The following is a 24,111-nucleotide window of genomic DNA, read 5'->3' as shown; positions in this document are numbered from 1 at the left end:
GTCGGTACAGACTCCAGCTTCCTGCAATCCTGGACTACATATGGTGTGGATGAAGATGATGACTACAGCTCACCATTGTAAAGGATTCTGGTAACTTGCCTGTTTATATTTGTCAATATAAAAGATAATGAAAACAACATTTCATCTCTTGTATCATTTTCACTAACCCATTAACCAAACTTTCATTAAAAATTTGGCCAGTGTGAGAATAGTTTTGGGATGAAGTGTATTTCCCGGCCAAATCTGACTTTAAATTTGTTGTGTTTATGTAGGATCTCACTATAAAGTTTTCCCATTGATTCAAAAAGGTCCCCGGGCTATGTACGAGTTCTGTTCCTAGACTGTGATGTGAGACCATAACACTCAGCGTTATGGGTACTGTAGTGTGAAAGAATTTAGTGATTTTATAATACACAATATGTTCTTCATCCTTAATGACGGTCACAATTGTTGCAAGGCGCACTGTGTTATAGTTCTCCAGCAAGTCTTGTGTTTTCTGACCAAAATTATGTTAATGAATTTATAGGAGCATGTACGAAATGCTGTGCAGTACCACCTGCATGTATGTATCTCACTCATATGACAAACAGAAATACTTGGTATACGTCCGTGCTCCCTGAGTACTTGTTCATGATAGTTTTGGCATCATTTAAAACACATTTAGTGTGTATGTTCATGTGTGGGTGTTCTTTAAACACATGTATTTTCTGTACAGCTGCAACTTGTATCGGATTCATCACCACTTGGAGATGCTCATTTCTTTCACCTTTCGGTCTCAAAGAAGACATCTTGGGAAGTTATCATCTGTGTTCAGCTGTCAAAACGATTTACCCATGCGGCGGCAAACATATGGGCGTCAGGTGTGTGTGTGTGTGCGTGTTATGTGTGTGTCAGCACAAAAAAAAGGAAATGACAAACTGGTTGAAATATTCTCACTCCACATCATTTCAAGCCTGTCTGGTAGTCATCGTGTGGTGCATTGACAGGAAATAGATTACTGGGAAAAACGTCCCTGCTCTATTCTATCTACACTTACAGCTTGCTGCTCATATTTGTGTGTGTGTGTATGTGTGTGTGTGCATTTGCATGCTTGCAAAGAACAAAACAGAGCATAAAAAAACAAGAGCTTATTGCGGTGTATATTTTAATATTTTATGTAGTGCACATAATGACATGGTGTCATATCTCTACCCCCCTAGTGGATACCTGCTGTCACATGCTCAGCGAGTGTGCGCGCAGATAACTGCCGTCCCCATAGCAAAGTCAGCTAAGCCAGCTGCCCTTCCTCCAAAAGATAAACCTCTAAAGCTTGAATGACAGCTTGAACACTGTAAGACCACACACACACACACCCACACACTCTCTGTTCTCTCGCAGTGTCGCTGCCTCTATCTTCCTGGAACAGTCCAACTACTACTCCCCGATCCATCGTCTTGGGTCACTTTTAAGTGCTTTGATGTAAGATGCAACATGCAAAAACTCTTATTAATCAATAGTATGTTTTGATAGTATGATTTAACATTTTTGTAGCGTAATGCTAAGAGCCCACTGGGCCGGCGCCAGTTGGTACCAGGTCGCGCCAATGCATTTTGCTGGGGCGCCTAGTGTCGCCAATAAGGTGCCTCGGGGCGTGCAGTGGCTCAAACTGCCTCCCAACTGGCTCGTTGTGGCCCGTAATGGCGGCAAAAATTGAGTAAAATTTCAAAATCTCATCACGCCACCTGCATCAAGCAATCGGCAAAAAGTGTCCACCAAGTGGAACCAAATGTCGCAAACAATCCGCCTATTGGAATCCACTGGAATGCAATGGCACGAGCCAAGTTGCGCCAAGCTGCTGGTCTCAGGTTGCACTGACAAGTGGTCAATTGTCACATATAAAGGACTCTGAGGGCCATACTAAAAAGACCGTGGAATAGTGAAACTCGTTGGCTCATAAAGATCATCTTTTCAAGTCGGCAGAATTCCGAGTAGAAGCCGTTTGTTGTCGTGATGAGGACACCGCCTCTAGGAGTGAAAAATGTCTCTAAAGTGCAATCCCTACGCGCAAGAGCAACAACACTGAGTTTAGCATTCTAAAGTGGCCACATGGGCTGAATAAATCATTGATGCATTTAAATATCTGCTTTGATGCTGTACGCATACTGCACATGACCAAAACTAGCGTGGTAAAATTGGAAATAGTCAAATACTACTATGCTTCCCCGGTGGTATTAAATTCATTTGTATATGCAGCCATGTGAATCTGATGACTTGAACATTACTACTATGTCACCTCTTCTGACACTGAGCAGCCTATCATTCCTCCAGATGAAATTATTATCACCTTCCTACCAGTGGAGCAGTCAGCCTTCTCAATGAGTGGGATATCATCTTTTCCATCTTCCTTGTTTAGCGCATTGGAGCATGACACCATCCGAGACGTCAACATTGCTGTAGTAAAAGCTTTTCTCCTTTTAAAATACGGCTTAAATCTACTGAGGATATTTTTTTCTCCAATGTAGCCACAATGAGTCCCACGATTCTCCCTTGTAGAGATACTTTCCTGACCTACGACTAATGATTTGTATTTCTTACATAGAAAATGTTAGAGGAAAAACACACTTTTTTGCCCATGATCCGATCAGATTGCACTTTTCTATGCATTCTAGAGAGAACAACAGCTGACATAGTGGTGTTAATAATGCACAAAATAGAAAACTAGCTATTTAGGCTATAAAGCCCTCTACAAAAAACCCTGTACAAAGTGGCATGGCTCAGGTTGCAGAGTGGTGGTCTCCCACGTTGACGGTTGAATAAATTTCAACAGATTTCAGCATTCATTCCATAATTTTGCTTCAACATTCACATGCAATTTCTACTGAAATTGCTTAATTTCAGCCTAAACATTTAGAGGAAGCTTGACAACATTGGACTTTATCATGATAGCATAGATTCTATGAAGTGAATCAGTGTGGGCAGAGGAGACGAGAGGAGACCTGAAGGCAAAGGGAGGTGACCTATGTTGTGGGTCAAACACGGTCTCACACCCCACAGCATTTGTTGAAGAAAACATCACTAATCAGATCAGAGTAGGTCAGGTCAAAAGTCCGCTCACACTCACAGGCAAGCACACTCTCAGAGTCGAAAGCCCACACATATCTTAGTCATAATTTGGGCAGAAGATGCACAGGCTTCTCACAGCGTTGGCAAACTAACAGACTCATCATGGAGAGGAAGAGGTAGGGGGTGGGCAGTTATCACCGGATCATTTGGAAACATCTGGAACCACAATAAGTGCCTCCATCCTTCTAATTAATTTCCCATGCCTGCATCCTCACTTCTCTTTCTTATCTCATCTTGCATCTTTCCTCTGATAAATCTGAAACCAATTCTACTAATAGCTAAGCATCCTTCCTCTTATCTCCCAAACACGCTCAGCCACATTTCGGCTGAAACCACATCAAATGCAGAGGTTGCATGCGAAAACAGGAAAAGCGTAACGAAAAGACATAAGCATACGCACACACACACACTGTTTGAGGTAAGATTGGTTTCTAATGCCATCGTCATGGTAACACTCCCTCGCTTGGAACAGACTACATACAGCAGAATTCACTGTGAGGATTCTTATGTAACGACACAGCCCCACGCACTTATCAGGAGCCAGACAGACAGAAAGACAGCGATGGTGTGACTCAGACCGCATAGTAAGAACATCTGTGGTTATATCTTCAGCCGTGACAAGAACAGGACGTACCTCTGTCCTGCTGCGCATGCCCATCATTTCACGACATAACCATAGAAAGGATGAAAATAGTTGCTTGACTGCATTCAGCAACACAACAGGCTCATGTGTTAGCATACTAATTACTACTTTTCCTCCCCAAAGGCACAGCCGTTGGTGTTGAGGGGCTATATAAAGAGGATTAATGAAAATGGAGTCGCCAGAGGTATTCCTGTGATAAAATTAGGAGATTTCTAGTAAAAAAAAAAAAAAATGGGAGTAAACATCACCCTATCGACCTATATTAGTCAAATACATGCATGATGAAGCACATTTTATTTCAAGCATAAAATTATCTAAATGAAGTAAAATACATATATAAGGCATTCAGAAGACTCATCTCATTCAAAGACGCTGTTCTCTAAACCCCCAAAGTCACTTCCTGACCGCCCACCACTCAGCTCCTCTGAGAACACATTCATAGCGCACACACAAGCATGAGCATCAATTTGCATTTAATTAACAGACATTTTATTTATTATCAAGAAAGAGTGTAAAAGTTAAAAAACAGAATACTAAAAAAAGAAAATTTAAAAAATAGAATAAATAGAAAAAATTGATTCCATTGGGCCCTATTAATGTCTTAAATAGCTTATTTTCTCTTATTATGGCTACAATATTTCGTAATATGAGACTATAGGGGTGTTATTTTAAGTCTAGAGATCTCTAATAATGTTAAAAAACATTCATTAACTTTCTACTGCTTATCCTCACGAGAGTCGTGAGGGTGCTGGAGCCTATCCCAGCTGTCTTCCAGCGAGAGGCGGGGTACACCCTGGACTGGTGGCCAGCCAATCACAGGGCACATATACGTAGACAAACAACCATTCACACTCACATTCATACCTATGGACAATTTGGAGTCGCCAATTAACCTAGCATGTTTTTGGAATATGGGAGGAAACCGGAGTACCCGGAGAAAACCCACACATGCACGGGGAGAACATGCAAACTCCACGCAGAGAAGGCCGAGTGTGGAATCAAACTCGGGTCTCCTAGCTCGAACCACTCGTTTGCCATGCAGCCTGTTAAAAAACATATTAGAAAGAAAGTCGTAAATATTCCATTTATAAAAAAGGAATCCTTTGCGGGAATTCACTAGGGCTTCCGTGTGAAGTAATTAAAGCACAGGAGACCATGGCATTTGGGAAGGAGAACAGCAGATGCAACAAGAGTAGTTGAGAAGTTTTCAAGTCTGTCCACCTCCTCGTTCTCTTTTTCTCTTAGCAGCCATGCAGGATTGGATGTGTTGTTGTGCTGCTGCTTAGGCTATGCAGGCGGATGTGTGGTTGGCAGGATGCAATGCTCACACTTAATTGACCAGCCTTCCTGTGTGGGACTTTTTGATTAAAATGCCTAATCAAACAGGGGAGACAGTGGAGGGCAATGTGTCTATTTTTTTTGTTTGGCAATGTTGTAGCACATGGTCATTAGTGTGACTGTTTGCTGAAACACTACCAGTCCCAGAGAATCAGTCGCAGACACGTTGTGCATGGAAAATTAACAGATTTAATTCCCAAAATTGAACCAAGTCTGAAGGGGAAGCAATGAAGTCAATGTCAGAGTAATGCCAGTTAAAGCGAGACAGATAAAGTAATTAATGCTACTTTAAAACACAACAGGCTCTTGTATCAGAATATTCACGCTCACAAGCAGGTTAATGTAATACGCAACAGAGTGCACTCTCAAAAGTCAAATATTCAAATGAAATCTAAGAGCAGTATTAAAAATATGCGCTTCATATAGGACCAGAAAAACAAAGCTTGTGTGCACTAACTGGCATGCATGTTTTTTGTTCTATACATAACACTTTGGAACAAAAATTAAAAAAAAAAAACATTTCGAGGCAAATACATGACTGGTTGAAGTGAAACACTGCCTCTACCAGTGAATTCTCCCATTTCTAATTTGATAGCTCCGACAGACTGCCACTGTTTGGTTTGTGTGCTATTCAACAATCGCATATGAAAGCCCAAAACAATAATACTACACACTAAACATTAACAGCCATGTCTGAATAGATTTACAGACAATATGTAGCAAGGCCCCAGAGCTTAAAGTTGCAGTTAAATGCAATGCAAAAGCATTATGTCAAATTAAAACGTGATTAATATATTACCCAGCCTTTTGTTATGTAATGTATTTCAAGAATTTTGTTTGGAAATAAGGGAGCATCATTTGGCATTTCCCATACGTTTATCTGTTTGTGGCAGATCATCACTTTTGCACTGAGGTGCGTTGAAGGACGTCAAACAAAATGTGAAATCATAATGCTTGGCAAGAAAAACACGTATAGTGTTGTTTCGCACCTTCCGTTATCTCCAAGCCCTCACAGGTCGGTCAGTATCCATATTTTTTTATTCACTTTTTTGTCTGTTTCAGGTGAAAATAATGCACCTACTATTTTGTATCATGCAAAACTGGCTTATATAAGTTTGTAAGATGATAGAGGAAGACGTTTGTATTTTAAAAGCCAGGTTTCAATCGATAAAATGCAAGCTTCCAGGTTTCTTTCTGCCATGTCTCGCTGACTGAATGCTAATCAGAAGAGTTCCTGGCTTTGCAATCCAATCTTTGAAGATTTGTTGAAAGTTAAGAGGAGGAATGGCAATCACTGGCAGCTAACTTACACACTATTGCTTCTTCAAAATTGTCTTTGTTTGTGAATTGCATCCTGGAGGAGCCCAGGGCCAATCATCTGGCGCAGTCTTTGGTGCATGAAATCTGACTGTCAGGGTCTGCTGATCCACCTGCCTGCACGGCTGCATTTTCACACACACAGAAAGTATATAAAAACACACAGAGTCTGGTAATTGGACTCATGAAGCCAAAAGACAAGTGCACAATCTCACTTCCTGACGTCGTGGAGTAAGTGTTTGTATGTTCGTTGAGCGTGGAAGTCATTTTCTGCTTTCAGGCGTGCCCTCTAAAACCAGGCAGGCAATCTCCTGTCGAGCAAGTCAAGTGTGACAGCAGCAGGTGCCTAATGGCTACATTTTAACGAAACAAGCTGCTGCCAGAATCTGGCAAACTCAATTGTATTAATCCTCTGGATTAGCAGATTTAATTCTCTACACATTCCCTCTTTTAAAAGTTTTGTTTCCTTCCTGAAAATAGGAGCCACCCGCGAGGTACCGAACTACCTCAAGTCTGGTGCAGCAAACACTGACGCCTGCATTGCCACGCTTACCTGAAGGTGTCATGATAAAACAGTCTCTTGCTAATTAATCCGGTGCTCAATCCGGTGTTGATACAAAAGTCACGATCACTAAACCTGCACTCAGCACATCACCCTAAAGACCAGCAAGGGGTGGCAGGTTTAATCTCCTCCTGTCTCTCTTACAGACACACACAGCTTTTCAAACGAGGGATTTAGATTACAGTGCAAAACAGTATGAGTGTGTACTCTGAGTGGGAGCCTTATTAGAATTCATACAACGTTTGTTGACTCCCTTCACATAAACAGGTGGCTGTGTGGAGATAACTTTTCAGCATTCGAGCAGATGATGCACCCTTGCAGCCTTACACACACACACACACACACACACACACAGTAGTGTTGAGTGTGTTATTTTAAAGCAGTCAATGTGCTGTTTGTTATTATTAATCTGTGTATCTCAGTAGACGCGTTTCCTGAACATGTGTTGACTCATGTTTGTGCAGTAGCAAGAACAAAGCTAAATTAGTATTGTTCTGTTGGTAGTCTACTACACAGGTGTATATGGTGCACATTTTATAATGGAAAATTGTGGTGTACACAAAGCTGTCTCTGTCCACCAGGAGCCCAGAGGGAGGCTGACGTCATTGCAGCATCCTAATGAACACAATGCATTATGGGAAAACTTTAACAGATTTTCATATACCCAATCTTGTGTATCATCTTGTCTCGTGAAGTCTCCTGACATCGCTAAAAATTCTAGTCCATTATCAAATGTGAAAAAGAAGCATAAGACCTGATTGAGCCACAGTTGCTGTGAGCAAAGCAGAAGCAGCGTGCACACGTGCATGCTTTTTGACTTTGAGACGACTGATAGAAATGTGATTTTTGTCTCCTTTGCAGATGCCTTGGCAGCCTCTCCCGCTTTAAAAGCCCATCTAAGTGCTGACCTTGACACTTCAAGTCAACCTCTTTATTGATCTCTCCTTTCAAAGGCTAAGAAACACAAGCTGACAGGATGCTCCAACAATCTGGCCTGACTAAACCAATTATTCTTGCAAAATGTGTTGCAATGATTTTGACTAGCTGTTAAGAGGTGCTTTAAAACGGGATTTACTACAAGAAAGATGTCTATTGATTTAATTCAGGAAATATAATTGACTCAAATGTGATTTTTTTGTTTTGTTTATGTCTCTACTTATAATATAAAGTGTTCATCGTGGTTCACCTTTCACGGACTCGCTGTTTCAATTATTTTTTATTTTTAGCTACAATTGGACCTTTGAGAATGTTTAAACAAAAAAAAGGCTGCGCTGCCTGCAAGGCCTCACAGCTAGTTCGATTCCACCCTCAGACATCTCTGTGTGGAGTTTGGGTTTTCTCCGGGGATTCCGGCTTCCTCCCACATTCCAAAAACATGCTAGGTTAATTGGCGACTCCAAATTGTCCATAGGTATGAGTGTGAGTGTGAATGGTTGTTTGTCTATATGTGCCCCGTGATTGGCTGGCAACTAGTCCAGGGTGTACCCCGCCTCTCACCCAAAGACAGCTGGGATAGGCTCCAGAGAAAGATGTAAAAAAAATTATATTTGTATATCCAAAAAAATAAGCGCAGGCCTAATTTTAAATTCATGTGGTGCACATTTGTACAAGATCCAGTACATGACTCATAATGACAACAAACCACATAAAAAATAAAGACTCAAGAACTCGAGTCAGTGACTTGTGAAAGAGCGCTGTAGACCACAACACGTTCCTCACTGCTTTAAAAACACCCACAAGTTCATAATGAATCTTTTATGTTTTATTCTGCTTTTAGACTTTTAAAAAGTTTGCAAAGAAAGTGGTGCATCTGAATGGCAACCTAACTGCTTCCTGGCCTATGAAAACACATTACAGACACTACATGAGTGGTCAAGCATGGCTGCTACCATAAATTCCATTTTTCATCTATCCCAAACTGCGAGAAGGCGCCAAATTAGAGATTAAGCTCTAAACGGATTCGTTGGCAGCCAGCTGGAGAGGTGGTAGGAAAGGATGAATCGGACTTCTGGGGACCAAATTTGCCTGTGAATTAGTATTAAAGAGCATTCTCAGTGGGTGTGATTTTTGGTTATTTCAACCGGGCCAGCAGTTTTTAATTTTTGGGGCCAGGGAGCTGGAGGCTGGAGAAAGGCTCAATCCAGTGCCCATTGTCAGTAGAGCTTTTGGCATCCATAGGGTCATAAAAGGCATCTGGCTTCAAGAGCCCATAATTTTCCTTTTTCAGTTTTTGGTGACACTTTCCCATTTTACCGCCATCAGAACATCCATGAACATAGCCTGCAGAAAAGGGAATACAGTCATCTAAATATATTAATATAAATACCCATCTGATGTAGCTTCAGGTGATTCTTCAGCACAAATAAACCAAGGCTCCTCTGTAAAGGTCTCACAAAAAGGTCACAAGAGGTATAATGCAAACTTTGCACTAATGAGAGCAGGAATAATAAGATACAAGAGATGCTTGTCAGATGTAGCATAAACGCATCAAATTTTGCCCCATCTTCGTTAGAATATGATTTTTTTATTCTTAATATTTTTACATTATTTTATAAAATGTGCTCTTCTTTTATTTTTCAGATCTTTACTGTAAATTTTCTTCTTGTAATTATACATTTTATTTCCATAATATTTTGACTTTATTCTCATAACATTATAATGTTAAAAAACATAATTTATCATAATATTTCAACTTTATGCTCCTAAAATTATTTTATTCTTGGACAATTTTAATCTCACATTTTTTTCTCTTTAGATTACAACTTTTTTTTTTAACATTGTGACTTTATTCCTGTAACACTACTACAGATTTTTCCATTTTAGCTGTTGTTATCTTAGTTTTCTTCTTAAAATACATTTTTATAATGTGCTATGGGACAATTAAAAAAAAAGAGGGGGGTTGCGGAACACAAAAGGCCCCAAGGCTGCATTGCCCCTGGCCTGGCATGCAGTAGAATAGAGAACGTTTGAACAATGACATTTTAGGAAGCCTGTTTCCTCCACCAGCAGGTCTATGAGCAACACATCGCCACCACTCTTTGATTGCTGATAAAATGTAGTACAAATGTGTTTTATTCATGTCATCCCTCATTGCTCTCCTCCCTGTCCAGTGTTCTCCCTCCTCACCTTCTATCTCTGCCATGGTGCTCCAGCTGGCCTGGGGAGATAACTCCACACCAAGATACTCGGCTCTTTGGCTGGCGAATGGAACACAGGGCACCAATCAAACGCAGCATCATTAGTCGGGGAGTTCATGAGGCGAGGCCGTGCTCTTATCTGGGCTCACTGAAGCCGCACTGTCCTAACTCATCCTGCACAGCCACCACCCGCCCTCAGATGTTTACTTGCACTTGGAATGGACTGTACGTGTCTTCAATCTGATCCGTGTGAGTACTTAGTACAATGGCGTGTTTCTGATGCATTACAACTGTCTTTTGTTTGGATTTAAGATTCTACAAGGTCACATAAACTCCATAGTGCTGTTGTGTGTTCATGTGAGAAGGGGAAATGTAGATAATGTAGATAAGTAGATATAACAGCTCCCACTTTCTACAAATCATACCACCATTTATGAAACCCTTGATTTACATTACAGGATGTTGGCCTCATGAGTTTGGCATCTTTCTAAAAAAGCACAATGCCGCCATCTTCTGGTTATTTGTATAAACACATGCTGTCTCATATTCTGCACACTCATGTTAATCTGACATTCTCAGTTCTCAGGCGTGATCTTCCCCCAAAAGGTTTACTGGTATGTTATCTTCCATCAACAAGGTGCACGCTGTCAGGCACACCTGTCAGACAATTCATTGACCTTTGTCAGTGTCCAACCCTCAAATTCGATGACATTTCCAACACAAAGGTTAATAAGGAAGGTTGGGATCCATTTAGAAGGTCAAAGATCTCCTCAGCTGGTAGTCAGAAGTGAATCATCCGAGGATCTGTACGCTTAAATGTATTGAGGCATCCTGCATTACCAGCACCTGTCATTATTAGTACACAAGTGTTTGCTCTAACAATGCAATGTTTACAAAGTTGCTTTTGGAAAGCAGGTTGTTTCAGATTGTGGAGTAGAAGTTGGTAATTCAAGGCCGCACCAACCCATCACAAGACTGAGGGTAAACTTTTTGCCTGGAGGAGCTTCTGTGATATGGTAAATGTCTGCTAAACTAAAGCTCACAAATTCCGCCCACAATGAAAACTTCCAGGCATAGTATGACGTCACTGTTTAATGCCCAATCTGACCTATTGGTTCAGGTGGAGAGGTGGTCTAACGATGAATTGGATGCATCATGAACATTGCTGTTATATTACACTATACTGCACTTTAATATGTTTACATTAGGGCTGTAAAAGTTAGTGGGTTATTAACGCGTTAACGGAGGTTTCCTTTAATGGCACTACGTTTTATGACGCGCGATTAACGTTCGCACGGATCCTAGCTGACGCGGCAGTTGTCACTGTGCTACAAGCTGGAGCCAATATTGAGCAGAAATTGAGACACAATAAGGTATATTCATTGGTAAATTAGTAGTTACTAATTAACAAAAACTCACAGTGAAAATTCCTGCACTTACGACTGCTTAACTAGTTCACGGAAATTATGCATGCTACAAATTTGGAACATTTAAAAATGTTATTTGCACACTGGCACATAGCCCTGCACAGTTTCCACATACAGCACACCTGTTTGGGACCAATTTACTCATCGGCACGCAACATTGTATTATACTGCAGGGACAAAATGCATGCAAGTGTAAACTAGGCCTGCTAAATGATCTGTTGAAGACCCACTGTGGTGCAAATTTGGGACTGGTTGCAAAAGATATTCCAGTTCGCCGCTTCTTGTGCATGACTGATGTGCCATTGAGCAAGAAACTACAACCACCAACTAGGGTAGCACTGTATTGTATGACTGTATGGTAAGCGTACGTGCATGTATTTATGCATGCATACTGTATGAACATTCATTAGTTCATTTTACAAAGCTGCCAAGTTATAATGACAAATTAGGCGAGGTTATATTTAGCTGATGATGAGATGTTAACATAAGAGGTGCGGTAGGAGGTCTCACTCACTTAAATATATTTTCAAAAGTGGCTTTGGATCATAAGGCGATGTCAGCTTTTACGACTTTCACCCCTCATTCATTACCTCATTACAGTACAGGTATATAGAATCTTAAGAAAGTGGGTCAGTTCCACATTCTGACCAAGAGATGGGAATGCACCCACACTGAAAGGCACGCAACCATTTATGACCACAGAGAGGCGTTGTTGTCACCCTATTTAAGGCCGTCCAGTAATGTGATGCCAGAACAGCAATGCACATACAATACTGTGCCAAGGAGGCAATGTTGAGTCATCCTCACAGTTATGAACCGCATGGCAGGGAGCTGGGCTGATATATGCATATAAATATACACAGCAGGTGTCCTCACTGACCGGCAGCATTGTAGTGGACCCCTGAGATGATTAAGAGGGGAAAGCATGGTATTTTATGACATCATCCCAGGACTATCTGAACATCATTGCTCTATTGAAGCCTGATGTAATCAAGAGCTGCTTGATCAGCCACAAAATAAAAGCTGTGACTAACATCTGTGGAGACTTAAATGTAAAACCATATACGTAAAATATACCAAATGCAGTAAACACCAAAACACGACCGCTCATATAAATAAAGGGAACAATAACATAACACATCCGAGCTCTCAATTAATGAAATATTCTTATTAAATATTTTCTTGAATGTGCTGACAACAAAAATAATATCCAAGGAAATCAAATGTATTAGATATATTAAAGTGAAAAAACTAAAAACTGATCCAACTCTGATGTAATTTTGGATCAAGTAACATAAGGCCTCTTCTTGTATTACATGCTATATTGACATAAGTCGAGCATCACACTGAGTCTTGTCTTTTCCCTTAAGAACATAAATATTGATGACAAAGAAGAAGTCTGACTAAGCCCTGAGTCACTCTCTCTCCCCTCTCTATCTCTCTCCTCCCTCCCTTTTATACCCCCTCCCTGGATGTAGGCAAGCAGGCGTGCACACACACCGGCAGCTCCCGTCTCACTCTCTGCACCGTTATCCCTCCGCGCTCTCCTTTAAGCTAGTGGATTTGAGCCAGCTGCTGCGTAAAAACACAGGTAAGAATGTAAATATTCTGTATATTCTTCATCGTGTTTTTCAGGGATGTCTGGCTGTGTTCTTTTTCGGGGAGGCTTGTTGCTGGGAGCCAGACAAAGGATTGGGGTGTGGCTGGATCACAAGAGAGGTGGCCTGCTGATGGCAGCAAGGGGGAAAGATGTGCAAAGGAATGGTGGTGCTGATGGTGATGAAGGAGGGAAACAATGGGGCTTAGTGTCTGGGTAATTAGTTTGCCGATTAATCAAGATGTGCTCCTGTCAGGGTTATCATCTGTGGCGTGATCCAGTTTGCCTTGTTTGTTACACTAATGATTAAAACATACCAATAAAGCTCTATTTGTACATAACATCATGTAGTCGTGTGGGTCAAGGGGGCTACACGACAGAGCAGGTGTGACCAGGCCACATTTTGCAAGACGACATATTGAGACCTGAGGCTAGGTCAGGCAAATGACTGCAGTAAAGCACCATGAGGCTGCAGGGGTGGATGCAGAGGGACAGAACAAAGACATGGGCCCCAGAGAAGGAATGGCAAAGACAAAGAAAAGACAGATGGGTAAAAAAAAAAAAGGCACGTGGTGCCGCCATGAAGGGGGGGAGTGCATGATGATGGAGGCACACATGTGGACATGTGTTAGCTTTGCACAAAAGCCACTCCCTTCATATGCCACTGCTGAAAATGTTCCTATTCAACACCATTCAACATTACCTAAGGTAATCAATATTCTAAGGTGATATTTTTGTCTTTACAGCCAAAATGTCTGACAAGCCTGATATGACTGAGATTTCTCGTTTTGACAAGACAAAGCTTAAGAAGACCGAGACAAAAGAAAAAAACCCTCTACCCACCAAAGAGAGTGAGTCCGCCTCTTGTCAACGCTTTTCTGTGCCAGTACAATACAGCTACAGCTGACAGTACCACAATGAATAATAACTGAGTATAAATCTGCACAATTTACTGATTTTTCTCCTCTCGTGGTCTTTAATGCTGATACGTGTTCTCCTTCTCCCCCCCAGCGATTGAGCAAGAGAGGAAAGGAGATGCCACACCTTGACTGATAAGCACATGAAGAAAAGAAGCTGGGATGCCACAGCAAAATGCACTTTGTTTTTCATTATCACAGTATTCCCATCTCCTACTTTTGTCTTCAGATAAAGGGTGCTCCTGAGCTGAGAGGGGTTACATCCTCATACGGATGGGAGGGGGGTCGCTTTATCACGAGAGAGCAGAAGAGTTAGTCTGGTTCCCTGTCTCCAACATTGCCAAACTGGGAAGAGTGGTGCTGTGATGTAGCATCACGAGGCAGGCAACCAAACTATGGGGGGATATGGGTGGGTGGGGGTCTCCTGAAAGAGGGAGCAGTCAGAGCCAAACCATGTGGGGTTTTTTTCGTAATAATTTTTTTAACTTTTCTTTATGAAATAAATATCAAGATGTGGAACCAAATGGTCTGAATCAGTTTCTTCAGTCTTGTGCAAGACAAAATAATACTTTTACACAAGCATAATAAGAAATGGTCATGATACGAGGACTAATAAACCTCAATGGCGTTAACCTAATGGAGCCACACACTCACAAGCCACAATGTTAGGAACACCTGCACCATCACCATCTCGAGATCCACTTCATTTAAGGCCTTACACACTATGTAGGGTACTTTATATTATAGCTACATACACAATACTGGGGACAGCTAGATATAATGCAGTGCAATTCCTCACCATTGCAAAGTGCAACAGTATCAGTCCTCCCCTATTGCAATTTATATTTATATTATATACAGTGGTATGAAAATGTTTGGGAAAAAATATGTATAACACATATCTATAACACATAATCACCAACACTATATAGTATATAATATAATAATAACAATATTCATATTCATCACCGCCGCAACCATTACTTCTGATAATAATAGTGATTTTGGTTGGGAACAACAATTTGGAAAATTTGAAAAAAGTGCCACCCCTAATACATTGAGCTACTGTTGTGATTATCATTATTGGTAAGTTTTACTTTTATTCCTATTGAAAGATGGGTTGAAATGATAACCCACCAGGGTGAAATGTCACCTCTCCCCACGTGATTTGTCGGTAATAGTTTCGATGGCACCCAAACACTAACACGCCCATGCATTTAGAGCATTATTTGCGCCCTAACAAGCCATTAGAGTTGTTAAGAGGGCGCTTAATTAAAGACAAATTATGACGGGTCAGTATTATATCACGTCCAGGTTTGGAGGGGGCGCTATTCTGTTGGTTTCAGTCATATTGCAGGATGAATGTCAGCTATATCTAATTATTAGGGATTATCCTCACCTACGTCTCCCCTCCATTGTGTGGATGTTCTCGCCCAGTCGTCCGCCTATTGTTGTCCATGCTGAGTGAGTTGTTGTTTTAGAGGATTTTGAGTGGCTTATTTGGGATTTGACAAGTGGACATTTTTTTAAACTAACATTAATCACTATGGGCAACGCAGAATGCCATTAAAGCCATGACAGAAACCAGCATAATCAATGTTGATGACTGCCATGATTATATAGGATAACTTAATAAAACAATCAGGGCACAGCAAAGCACATCATTATCCATTATATAAAAAATTCAATGTTTCCCACATTAGTGCTTTCATGGATTTATGCTCTTGTAAATTCCAGACTATTTTCACACCAGGTTGCTTCTGAGGGAAACATCTATTATCCTATTATCATCATGATGCCAATGTCGGTGACGTGTGAAGAAGGATTTACATGACTATATGGGCTCTGCTCCTGCAAGACTTTATGGCTTTATCGTCACCCTGAGCTTCCCCCCCAGGGACACCGGTGCCATTTTCCCAAACTTGCAAACCCTCCGTGACACATTTTAGATATACGTATTTGTTTGTATTCATCAGCATCTATCAACACTTCTGCAGGGGATCTGCAATGATTAATGTGGGATTATATACTCCTTACAAGTTGTCATGCAGGTGAAGGCATGAGGAGTGCAGGTGAATGAATGAGGGATTTGTTGAAGTGTCTGCATCCCCTCTTTGAAGTGCACTTATGCACGGACGGCTCCTATTTGTCTACTGGCAGAGGACAATCACTGTCCTCCTTCTCACAGTGGAGCGTTAGCTGCTTGACAAATCTGTCAATCAAAGGGCCTACAGGGCCCACCAGCATATAAATATCATCAGCGTGGAGGTCCGGGCACAGCTTCAGTTGCCCTCTCGTCTTTTTGCAACTCACACTTGGGACTCTAATAGGCAGACGTGCAGGGCAGTGTCTGGATCACAGTCACTATGGGACATTGGACTTGGCCTGCAGTGATGGTTCTCTACATGAGTTGGAATTTGCAAGCCTCATCTGCTTGGTAAGACAACTTGCATTTTGGTGCATTTATTAACACAGCAACTAAATCATTTATTCTGATTTTTTTCAAATATAGGACGGTGAATAACTTCCTCATGACCGGACCAAAGGTAAACACACTTTCCTCTGATTTGTGCAAATTTCGTTTATAACAGGAGAAATGTCTCCGTCCTGCATTTGGCATGCATGCAATAACATTATATTTAGTATAAAGAATACGCTCTCTCTGTCTCTCTGAAGGCTTTTCTGACGTATGCTGGCAGTGTTCAAGTGGGTGCGCAAAGTGGAATATACGAGTGTAAACATCAATTTGCGTGGGACAGATGGAACTGTCCGGAGAGTACGCTTCAGCTATCTACACACAAGGGCCTAAGAAGTGGTAAGAAATGCTTGAATTCACCTTATTGGTGCGCATGACGTAACTATTGCATTTTTACGCATCTATTACGCACGGTGCCATTGCAAATATACGGTGCCAAACGTGTAACTTTGTTTTTTTATGTGTTATAGCCACAAAAGAGACATCTTTTGTCCACGCTATCAGTGCTGCTGGAGTGATGTACACTCTGACCAAGAACTGTAGCATGGGAGACTTTGATAACTGTGGCTGTGATGACTCCAGGATAGGACAGAGTGGTATGACGCGTCATCTTTTTACAATTTGATCCAGGTAGTATAAATGATGCTCTAATAAAACTACTTTGCCATCTCCAGGTGGCAGAGGGTGGATTTGGGGAGGCTGTAGTGATAACGTGGCGTTTGGAGAGAAGATCTCCAAACAGTTTGTGGACGCACTGGAAGATGGTCATGACGCTCGTGCCGCGGTCAACCTGCACAACAACGAGGCTGGCAGACTGGTAGGATATTCAACGACATGAATTCACCTTCAGAAATAGAGCCGTGCATTCATGTTATGTCCTCAACAGGCAATCAAAGCCACAATGAGGAGAGCATGCAAGTGTCACGGAGTGTCTGGCAGCTGCAGCATCCAAACGTGCTGGATGCAGCTGGCTGATTTCAGGGAGGTGGGAAACTACCTGAAGATGAAGCATGCTCAGGCAAAGAAGCTGGAGATGGACAAGAGGCCGGTGAGGGCTGGGAACAGCGCCGATAACAGAGAAGCCATTGCGCATGCCTTCCGCAACATTCCACGGACGGAGCTCATCTTCCTGGAGGACTCCCAGGACTATTGCGTCAGGAACCAGAGCATGGGCTACCTGGGCACCGAGGGACGGGAGTGCCTGAAGGGGGACAAGAACATGCCACAGTGGGAAAGGAAGAGCTGCCGCAGGCTGTGCTACGAATGCAGCCTCCGTGTGGTGGAAAAGCGCACCGAGGTTGTCAGCAGCTGTAACTGCAAGTTCCACTGGTGCTGCACGGTCAGATGTGACAAATGCACCCAAATTGTTACTAAATATTATTGTGCACGCAAGGACAGTAGCAGAAGAGCACACAACAACAAAACAAAACGAAAACATCGTGCAGGTCGGCACTGATTGTCAGCCTATATGGTGCATGATCGTTATGGATTTTATGTTGTTTAATGCACTTTATGTTATACGTTGGATTTTGTATACTGTACGACCAAATAAGTCACTCACAACTGTTGAGCATGACGATATATAGTCAAAAATATGTCCTGTCTAATATTGTATTTGAAATTGTACTTAATAAATATTTTATAATATAAAAAGTGATTGCGTTTAGTTTGTCACAGGCTAGCCTCACTTGTATATTGGTGTCGTGCGGCTTTGCAAGGAAAATAAACTATCACCTATAATACCAGCCTTTGAAGTGCGCATATAGGCGTTTCCTAAAGCCGTTATCCAATCAGCTTTTTGGCTGCTTGGGGGATAAGACACAAGGGCCCCGTTTGTTCCTCCTTCAAATAAAGGCCTTAAGCTGCATAAGACGGGCTCACCTTAAGTTTGGTGGTGGACAATCGATCAAAATGGTACATTTACTATGGATGCTGCCTATTCTATGCAGAATTGATGCTGGACATGCTTGGTAAGTGACTTTCCTCAAGCTTAGATTGGAATGTTTCTGAAGTCTGATTAGAGTTTATAAATGATGCTGTTATCCTCTCAGGATTGCAAGCAATTTTCTGATGACGGGTTCCAAGGTAAATGAGGAATTTATTTTCAGAATTGCACTATTTTTATTTGGGAACTTTAAATGAAAAATCTATGGCTCTGTTGCATGCAGGCTTACCTTACCTATGCCAGAAGCGTGCAGGTGGGCACACAGAGTGGCATAGACGAGTGTAAACATCAGTTTACGTGGGATAGGTGGAACTGCCCAGACAGCGCTGTCCAGCTCAGGGGACTAAGACGTGGTAGGGACATCATGCATTTGCATAAACATAAATTAAAAATATGTGTAGCCCTAGTCAAAGGTTTTGTCACACTTTCTTATGCTATTGAATGTGTGTCAAAATTTGTCCAAAAACATTGTCTTGGCAGTGTTAATTAAAATCAGTATGATTCATCTCCTTTTCTTTGCAGCTACCAGAGAGACATCTTTTGTCCATGCCATCAGTGCAGCAGGAGTCATGTACACCCTGACCAGGAACTGCAGTCTGGGAGACCTCGACAACTGTGGCTGTGATGTCTCAAGAAATGGCAAAATTGGTATGAAAGGAACATATTCAATAATGAGGGGGAAAGGTGAATGATGTTTCCTATTGTCAATGATGATTTGTGCATCTAGGTGGACAAGGCTGGCTGTGGGGTGGCTGCAGTGACAACGTGGACTTCGGGGAGAGGATTTCTAAACAGTATGTGGATGCACAAGAGACTGGTCAGGACTCCAGAGCTGCCGTCAACCTGCATAACAATGAAGCTGGACGTCAAGTAAGCATATTTATACCTTATGGATTAAGAGCTACACAGATAGAAAAGGCTTCTATCTGTGAAATCTGTGGTATTGTTAGAGAAATAACAAGCCTCGTAAGGTAGGGAATGATGCATTCCATTTACTCATCAGGAAATAACATTGCCCATGTCTCTATAGGCGGTGAAGGCCACCATGAAGCGCATCTGCAGATGTCACGGCATGTCTGAGAGTTGCAGCGTCCAAACCTGCTGGACACAGCTGTCCGACTTCAGAGAAATTGGTGATTATCTAAAGGTCAAGCACAGCCAAGCCCAAAAACTGGACATCGACAAGAAGCGCAAAAGGGCAGGCAACAGTGCGGACAGCCGTGGGGCCATCGTGGATGCTTTTGGCAGCATCGCCCGGACTGAACTCATCTACCTGGAGGACTCCCCCGATTACTGCAAGAGAAACACCACTTTAGGGTTGTACGGCACAGAGGGCCGGGAGTGTGTGCAGCACGGAGAGGCCCTTACCCAGTGGGAGAGGAGGAGCTGCCGTAGGCTGTGCCACGAGTGTGGCCTGAGGGTGGAAGAGAGGCGTACTGAGGTGGTGAGCAGTTGCAACTGTAAGTTCCACTGGTGCTGCAAGGTGAACTGTGATGACTGCTCGCAGGTCATAGTGAAGCACGTCTGCGCCAGGAGGGAAGCCACCGAAGGTCACAGCCTCAGACGCAGATATCGTGGCCCCAAATAAGACATAAGTTTATATGACAATCTTCTAACGGGTCAAAATCTGAACTGTAATCATGTTTGCACTTTTGTTTCGTGTTGTATGCCTATTTATATTAATTTGTGTCACTGAGTGGAATGTCTGAGTATTGAATAAAAGTTAAACTTCTCCAGCACTGTCTTTATTATTTCAAATGGTTAAATAGAGATTGTTTAACTTGGGGAAGAAGGGGCTTTAGGACAAGCCGAAAGTCAAGTTGTGTCTATTTGAATTACAATGGCGTAAATACACTTAACAGAGGATTACAGGGATAACATGGTGCAGATGACACCTATCAAGGTGTTGATCCTGCATTACTTTGATGTCAATGCGTACTGAATTGATTCTCGGGATTTGAAAGACAAATTAGTGAAGTATTTCCACTGCAAGAAGTCAGCTATTTGTCCTGATAATCTGGGAGGATGCCCAGCACAGGCTTTCTCACATCTCAGATTCAGACAATGCTAATGCAGTATGCAATACATCAAAGCTCTGGGAGGGGAGGCAGTTTGACAGTCCGCGACACATTTCCGCCACTTTGTGTTAAGGTACTCACATTTTCCGTCTTGAAATGTGATCTTTTTTTGTTGTCGAAATACCGCATTTACACATAAGGTCTGTAAAAATCTTCAACTGATTTACCCCCTTCTTTCCTCTTCCACACACTGTATTAACTCAAAATGTTCCTCTCAGCAGGACATGTCATAAATCTGGCACTGTCTTAGTTAAATGAGAAATGGCATTGCTATTTCCTTCATCAGGGGTCCAGGATTGGAGGAGAGTGGGTGGGGGTATTTTTAGCTTTACAAACACTACTTTTGGAGCAAGAAAATAAGGTAAGCGCAACAGGCTTTAGAAAAGTGGGCTTCACCATCAGGTGGTGACAGTAAAGACAATAACAAAAAAGTAACAGATATTGACTCTGAAAACAAGAAACTCTTTATCTTCCAATCCCCTTTTCCCATTTGCCTGTTTGCTCCTGGGGATGTCCCGTATTTCCCATGCTGTCCTGCTGTGCGCTAATGAAGGCTTTGCCCCACTGGAGGTCTTCCCCGATCCACCCCTTATCTCTTGTCTCCACCAGCTAAACATGATTGCTTCCATATTGGCCCAATGAAGAAACTGCTGTAAATGGCATTTATTCTTTACTTAAAAGGATGTTGGAACTTTTTTAGTGAAACAACTTAAGGTTAACCTAATTTTTCTCAGAAGAAATGTGTCATTGTTTGCTAGAAATGCTGGAAAATACATTTGTCCTTAAATACTCAAATGCGTTTGCAACACTTTCTCCATTATCATACATCTTTCCATGTTGACTCTACAGTGGCAAGATCCTGTCTTTCACAAGGGGTGCGTCTCCAAATCAGAACCCCAGAGGAAAACAAGAGCAGGGGGAAGCAGGGGGGGAATCTTGCACAAAGACCCCCCAGGAGGACTCATGTATTCACCAGACATGCCTGAGGGTCTGGGGGGGCGGATCACACCGTGATTGATCATTCCCACTCCCTGTTGCCCTCCTCTGTCACCTATGTGTGAGATAAAGTCTCGCTGTGCTGGGTCACAAGACTGTATTTAGGAAATGCCATCCACATTAATATCTAGGATTAACAAGGAAAAAAGCCTTAAAAACGGTATTAGGTAGGAAAATAAATATAGCTGTATATGCTGCATTACATTCCAGTTTAAAGAGATTCTTGATGCAACACAATGTAAAAGCGCTAATGTCAGTTTTGTATAATTCTGTGAGAAAAAGTATGGTTGCCTGTGTGTTACACATCTGAACTACAAAAAAAGGAAGCAACAGGACAGCAACCATATGTGAAAAGGTAACAAGGACCGATGTCCGGCTGCCAAGTTCAGTCTGACAGGTACAACTGACAGGTACAAATAAGGGGCTACCCACACAGAAACATTTTCATTTTCATTTCAAGTATCATCTCAGCCATTCACCCACACAGACGGCATACAGGATCGGTAGTTAAAAAAACACAAAATACTTTCAGAGAATCTCTAAACACCATCTTTCCATGTAAATCTCAAACTAATTTGAGGCACTACAGCTGTGACAATCTGAATCATTGTCCACACACTTTCCCAAACTAACAGTACAGCAGTGGTTCCCATACCTTTTTTCCCATACCGGAGCTCCGGATGGCCAAATCTCTTTCCTTGTCCTCCTGCGCTCTCGAGTTTGCTCCTGATCGATCCCTTCGTTCTGCTTAAAGAGTTCTTTTGCCAGACTGATTGTTGCCATTGTCTCCAATGGTAACACTCTCCATCATTCCTTGACGAAGCTTGTGTGACACAAACAAGGTGATAAACGGGCATCCCTGCTGATGCAATGCCTCTTTCTTCAAACAGTACATACTCCCAAGATTGTCCTGCTTGTCTTTGCTGATATGAGCTTGCACTTGTTCAGTGTGAGTGACTTGGGAGTTAATTCGGGTATAATTTTGGTATGCAGTCTTACACCAAACCTCAGCTTACATCACATGCTAGTAAATGAATTTGTACATAACCCCAGGACCATCTGTAGATTATTATTTAGAGACTTCAATGGTTCAATTGATATTTATAACTATGTCCACAAGATGGTAGCATTGACAAGGCTTGTGTGGCTATTAAAGCAGCACTTCACTGAATATGTACAGTAATAGACTACATTCTCCCCATAATGATCCTTTTAATAGATTGGGTTTATCCCTTTCAGTTACTGCAACGTGTTATTTTTCATTCATCATTCTGAACTGCGAGCACACCAGAAACCCTAAATAGTGATAAACTTTCACAGTGTATGATAAGTTATCCGTAGTTTGTACATGTAATACATAATGCTGCTTTGCTTGAGTGTGAATTTGAACAAACTCCAAATATACATATGGTAAACCCATCTATTTTATTGTATTTTACATCATCTGCAATTTTTCTTATAGAAGCTTAGGTTAGCTTCCATGTAGAGAATTTACTTAGCCAAATGCAATGAGCATTAATAGATAGCTTGGTGAAGTCCGAACATCAACATGGGTTTACATGACAAATATTTAAATAAAATTGATCAAAAGGAGAATTACTACAGCTTCTGTTTGGACATCAAGTAGCAAGCAGCTGTTTTTGGATCCCATGGAAAAAAAGAATAATGCCTCACGCATTGCCATTTCCATATTACTGTATTATTATTCATAGTAGCGATGCCATAGTTCAACGTCTGATTGGATTCAGGCTGCCCTGTTCTCACAATATAGCTTTTCTCTAAACAAAAAATGTTGTCACCTTCAATCTCATAAGATCTCATGTGAGGAGATCTCATGACACCCCTATTCAATTTCGATACATCAAGCACCATACAGAATTCTAACAATAGGAAGAATTCTGGAGGAATGCTGGAGAGGCACAGGACAGAAGCTGCCTCAAGTCTCCAGTGTAAAGTCAGATCATTTGGGGTTGCATGTCACCTGCTGGTTTATCAAATGCAGAGTCAATGCAGTTGTCTACCAGGACATCTTGTAGCACTTCATGCTTCCATCTGCTGAAAACCCTTTTGGAGACGCTGGCTTCATATTCCAACATGACCTGGTAACCGGCCACAGTGCCAAAACTGCTAGTAACAGGTTTACTGACAATGGTATTACTGTGCTGGACTGGCCTGCAAATTCACCTGACCTGAACCCAATAGAGAATTCGGTGGGCTATTGTGAAAAGGAAGATGAGTAACATCAGACCCAACAACAGAGATGAGCCGAAGGCCGCTATCGAAGCATTCTGGGCCTCCGTAACACCTCAACTATGCCATAAGCAGATTGCCTCCATGCCCGACCGAATTAAAGCACTGATTCATGCAAAAGGAACCAAGTACTCAAGTACTTGGTACTGACAAGTACTGACAACAGTAATTAAACAACACATTTCTGTATTATAAAGCCCAATTTAAAAACTGTTATAGGATATATGAAGGTTTTTTAATGATATGAACTTTTACAAAATATACAATTTTTTTGACATTATGTTCTGCCTCCAGGGGGCAGAAGACAAATATAAAATGCTACAACA

The 24,111-nt window shown here is 41.8% G+C and overlaps 4 protein-coding genes across 11 annotated transcripts in view; 3 read left to right on the top strand and 1 right to left on the bottom strand.

Annotated features, from left to right (window-relative positions):
- Positions 1–24,111, bottom strand: part of LOC131110465 (uncharacterized) — a 95,011-nt gene that overhangs the window by 48,341 nt on the left and 22,559 nt on the right. For 5 of the 8 annotated variants that reach the window (XR_013625292.1, XR_013625297.1, XR_013625295.1 and 2 more), the window contains 2 exons: positions 19,830–20,019; positions 18,933–19,754 (listed from right to left, as the gene is read on the bottom strand). The exons of 1 other annotated variant lie outside the window; for it this stretch is intronic. The gene's annotated coding sequence lies outside the window, so the exon portion shown is untranslated. Of the gene's footprint in view, positions 1–10,101; positions 10,160–17,301; positions 17,718–18,932; positions 19,755–19,829; positions 20,020–24,111 lie in introns of those variants that run through there. 2 more of the 8 variants (XM_078788348.1, XM_078788347.1) reach the window with 2 other exon arrangements.
- tmsb2 (thymosin beta 2) lies at positions 12,994–14,460 on the top strand. The gene is made up of 3 exons (XM_058063634.2): positions 12,994–13,117; positions 13,870–13,974; positions 14,135–14,460. The coding sequence occupies exons 2-3, from the start codon at positions 13,875–13,877 to the stop codon at positions 14,170–14,172; spliced, it is 138 nt and encodes a 45-aa protein (XP_057919617.1). The 5' UTR covers positions 12,994–13,117; positions 13,870–13,874; the 3' UTR covers positions 14,173–14,460.
- LOC131110462 (protein Wnt-8a-like) lies at positions 15,166–17,972 on the top strand. Its single transcript, XM_058063631.2, has 7 exons — positions 15,166–15,404; positions 16,465–16,477; positions 16,553–16,586; positions 16,717–16,855; positions 16,987–17,112; positions 17,191–17,333; positions 17,403–17,972. The coding sequence occupies exons 1-7, from the start codon at positions 15,326–15,328 to the stop codon at positions 17,970–17,972; spliced, it is 1,104 nt and encodes a 367-aa protein (XP_057919614.2). The 5' UTR covers positions 15,166–15,325.
- Positions 18,587–20,049, top strand: LOC131110665 (protein Wnt-8a-like). Its single transcript, XM_058063951.2, has 5 exons — positions 18,587–18,601; positions 18,685–18,814; positions 18,984–19,109; positions 19,189–19,331; positions 19,492–20,049. The coding sequence occupies exons 1-5, from the start codon at positions 18,587–18,589 to the stop codon at positions 20,047–20,049; spliced, it is 972 nt and encodes a 323-aa protein (XP_057919934.1).

Source organism: Doryrhamphus excisus, linkage group LG22 (genome assembly GCF_037039965.1).
Source record: "Doryrhamphus excisus strain RoL-2023G ecotype Guam linkage group LG22, RoL_Dexc_Guam_v1.1, whole genome shotgun sequence".
Lineage (NCBI taxonomy): Eukaryota > Metazoa > Chordata > Actinopteri > Syngnathiformes > Syngnathidae > Doryrhamphus > Doryrhamphus excisus.
The sequence above is the reverse complement of the archived record's forward strand: the minus strand, read 5'-3'. Positions and strand labels throughout refer to the sequence as shown.

Coding starts and splice junctions, on each gene's coding strand:
- tmsb2 (XM_058063634.2), top strand. CDS start 13,875: ATGTCTGACAAGCCTGATATGACTGAGATTTCTCGTTTTGACAAGACA. Junction 13,975..14,134: donor CCCTCTACCCACCAAAGAGA/GTGAGTCCGCCT, acceptor TCTCCCCCCCAG/CGATTGAGCAAGAGAGGAAA.
- LOC131110462 (XM_058063631.2), top strand. CDS start 15,326: ATGACGGGTCAGTATTATATCACGTCCAGGTTTGGAGGGGGCGCTATT. Junction 16,587..16,716: donor TCCTCATGACCGGACCAAAG/GTAAACACACTT, acceptor GTCTCTCTGAAG/GCTTTTCTGACGTATGCTGG. Junction 17,113..17,190: donor CTCCAGGATAGGACAGAGTG/GTATGACGCGTC, acceptor TGCCATCTCCAG/GTGGCAGAGGGTGGATTTGG.
- LOC131110665 (XM_058063951.2), top strand. Junction 18,815..18,983: donor GCTCAGGGGACTAAGACGTG/GTAGGGACATCA, acceptor TTTTCTTTGCAG/CTACCAGAGAGACATCTTTT. Junction 19,332..19,491: donor ACAATGAAGCTGGACGTCAA/GTAAGCATATTT, acceptor ATGTCTCTATAG/GCGGTGAAGGCCACCATGAA.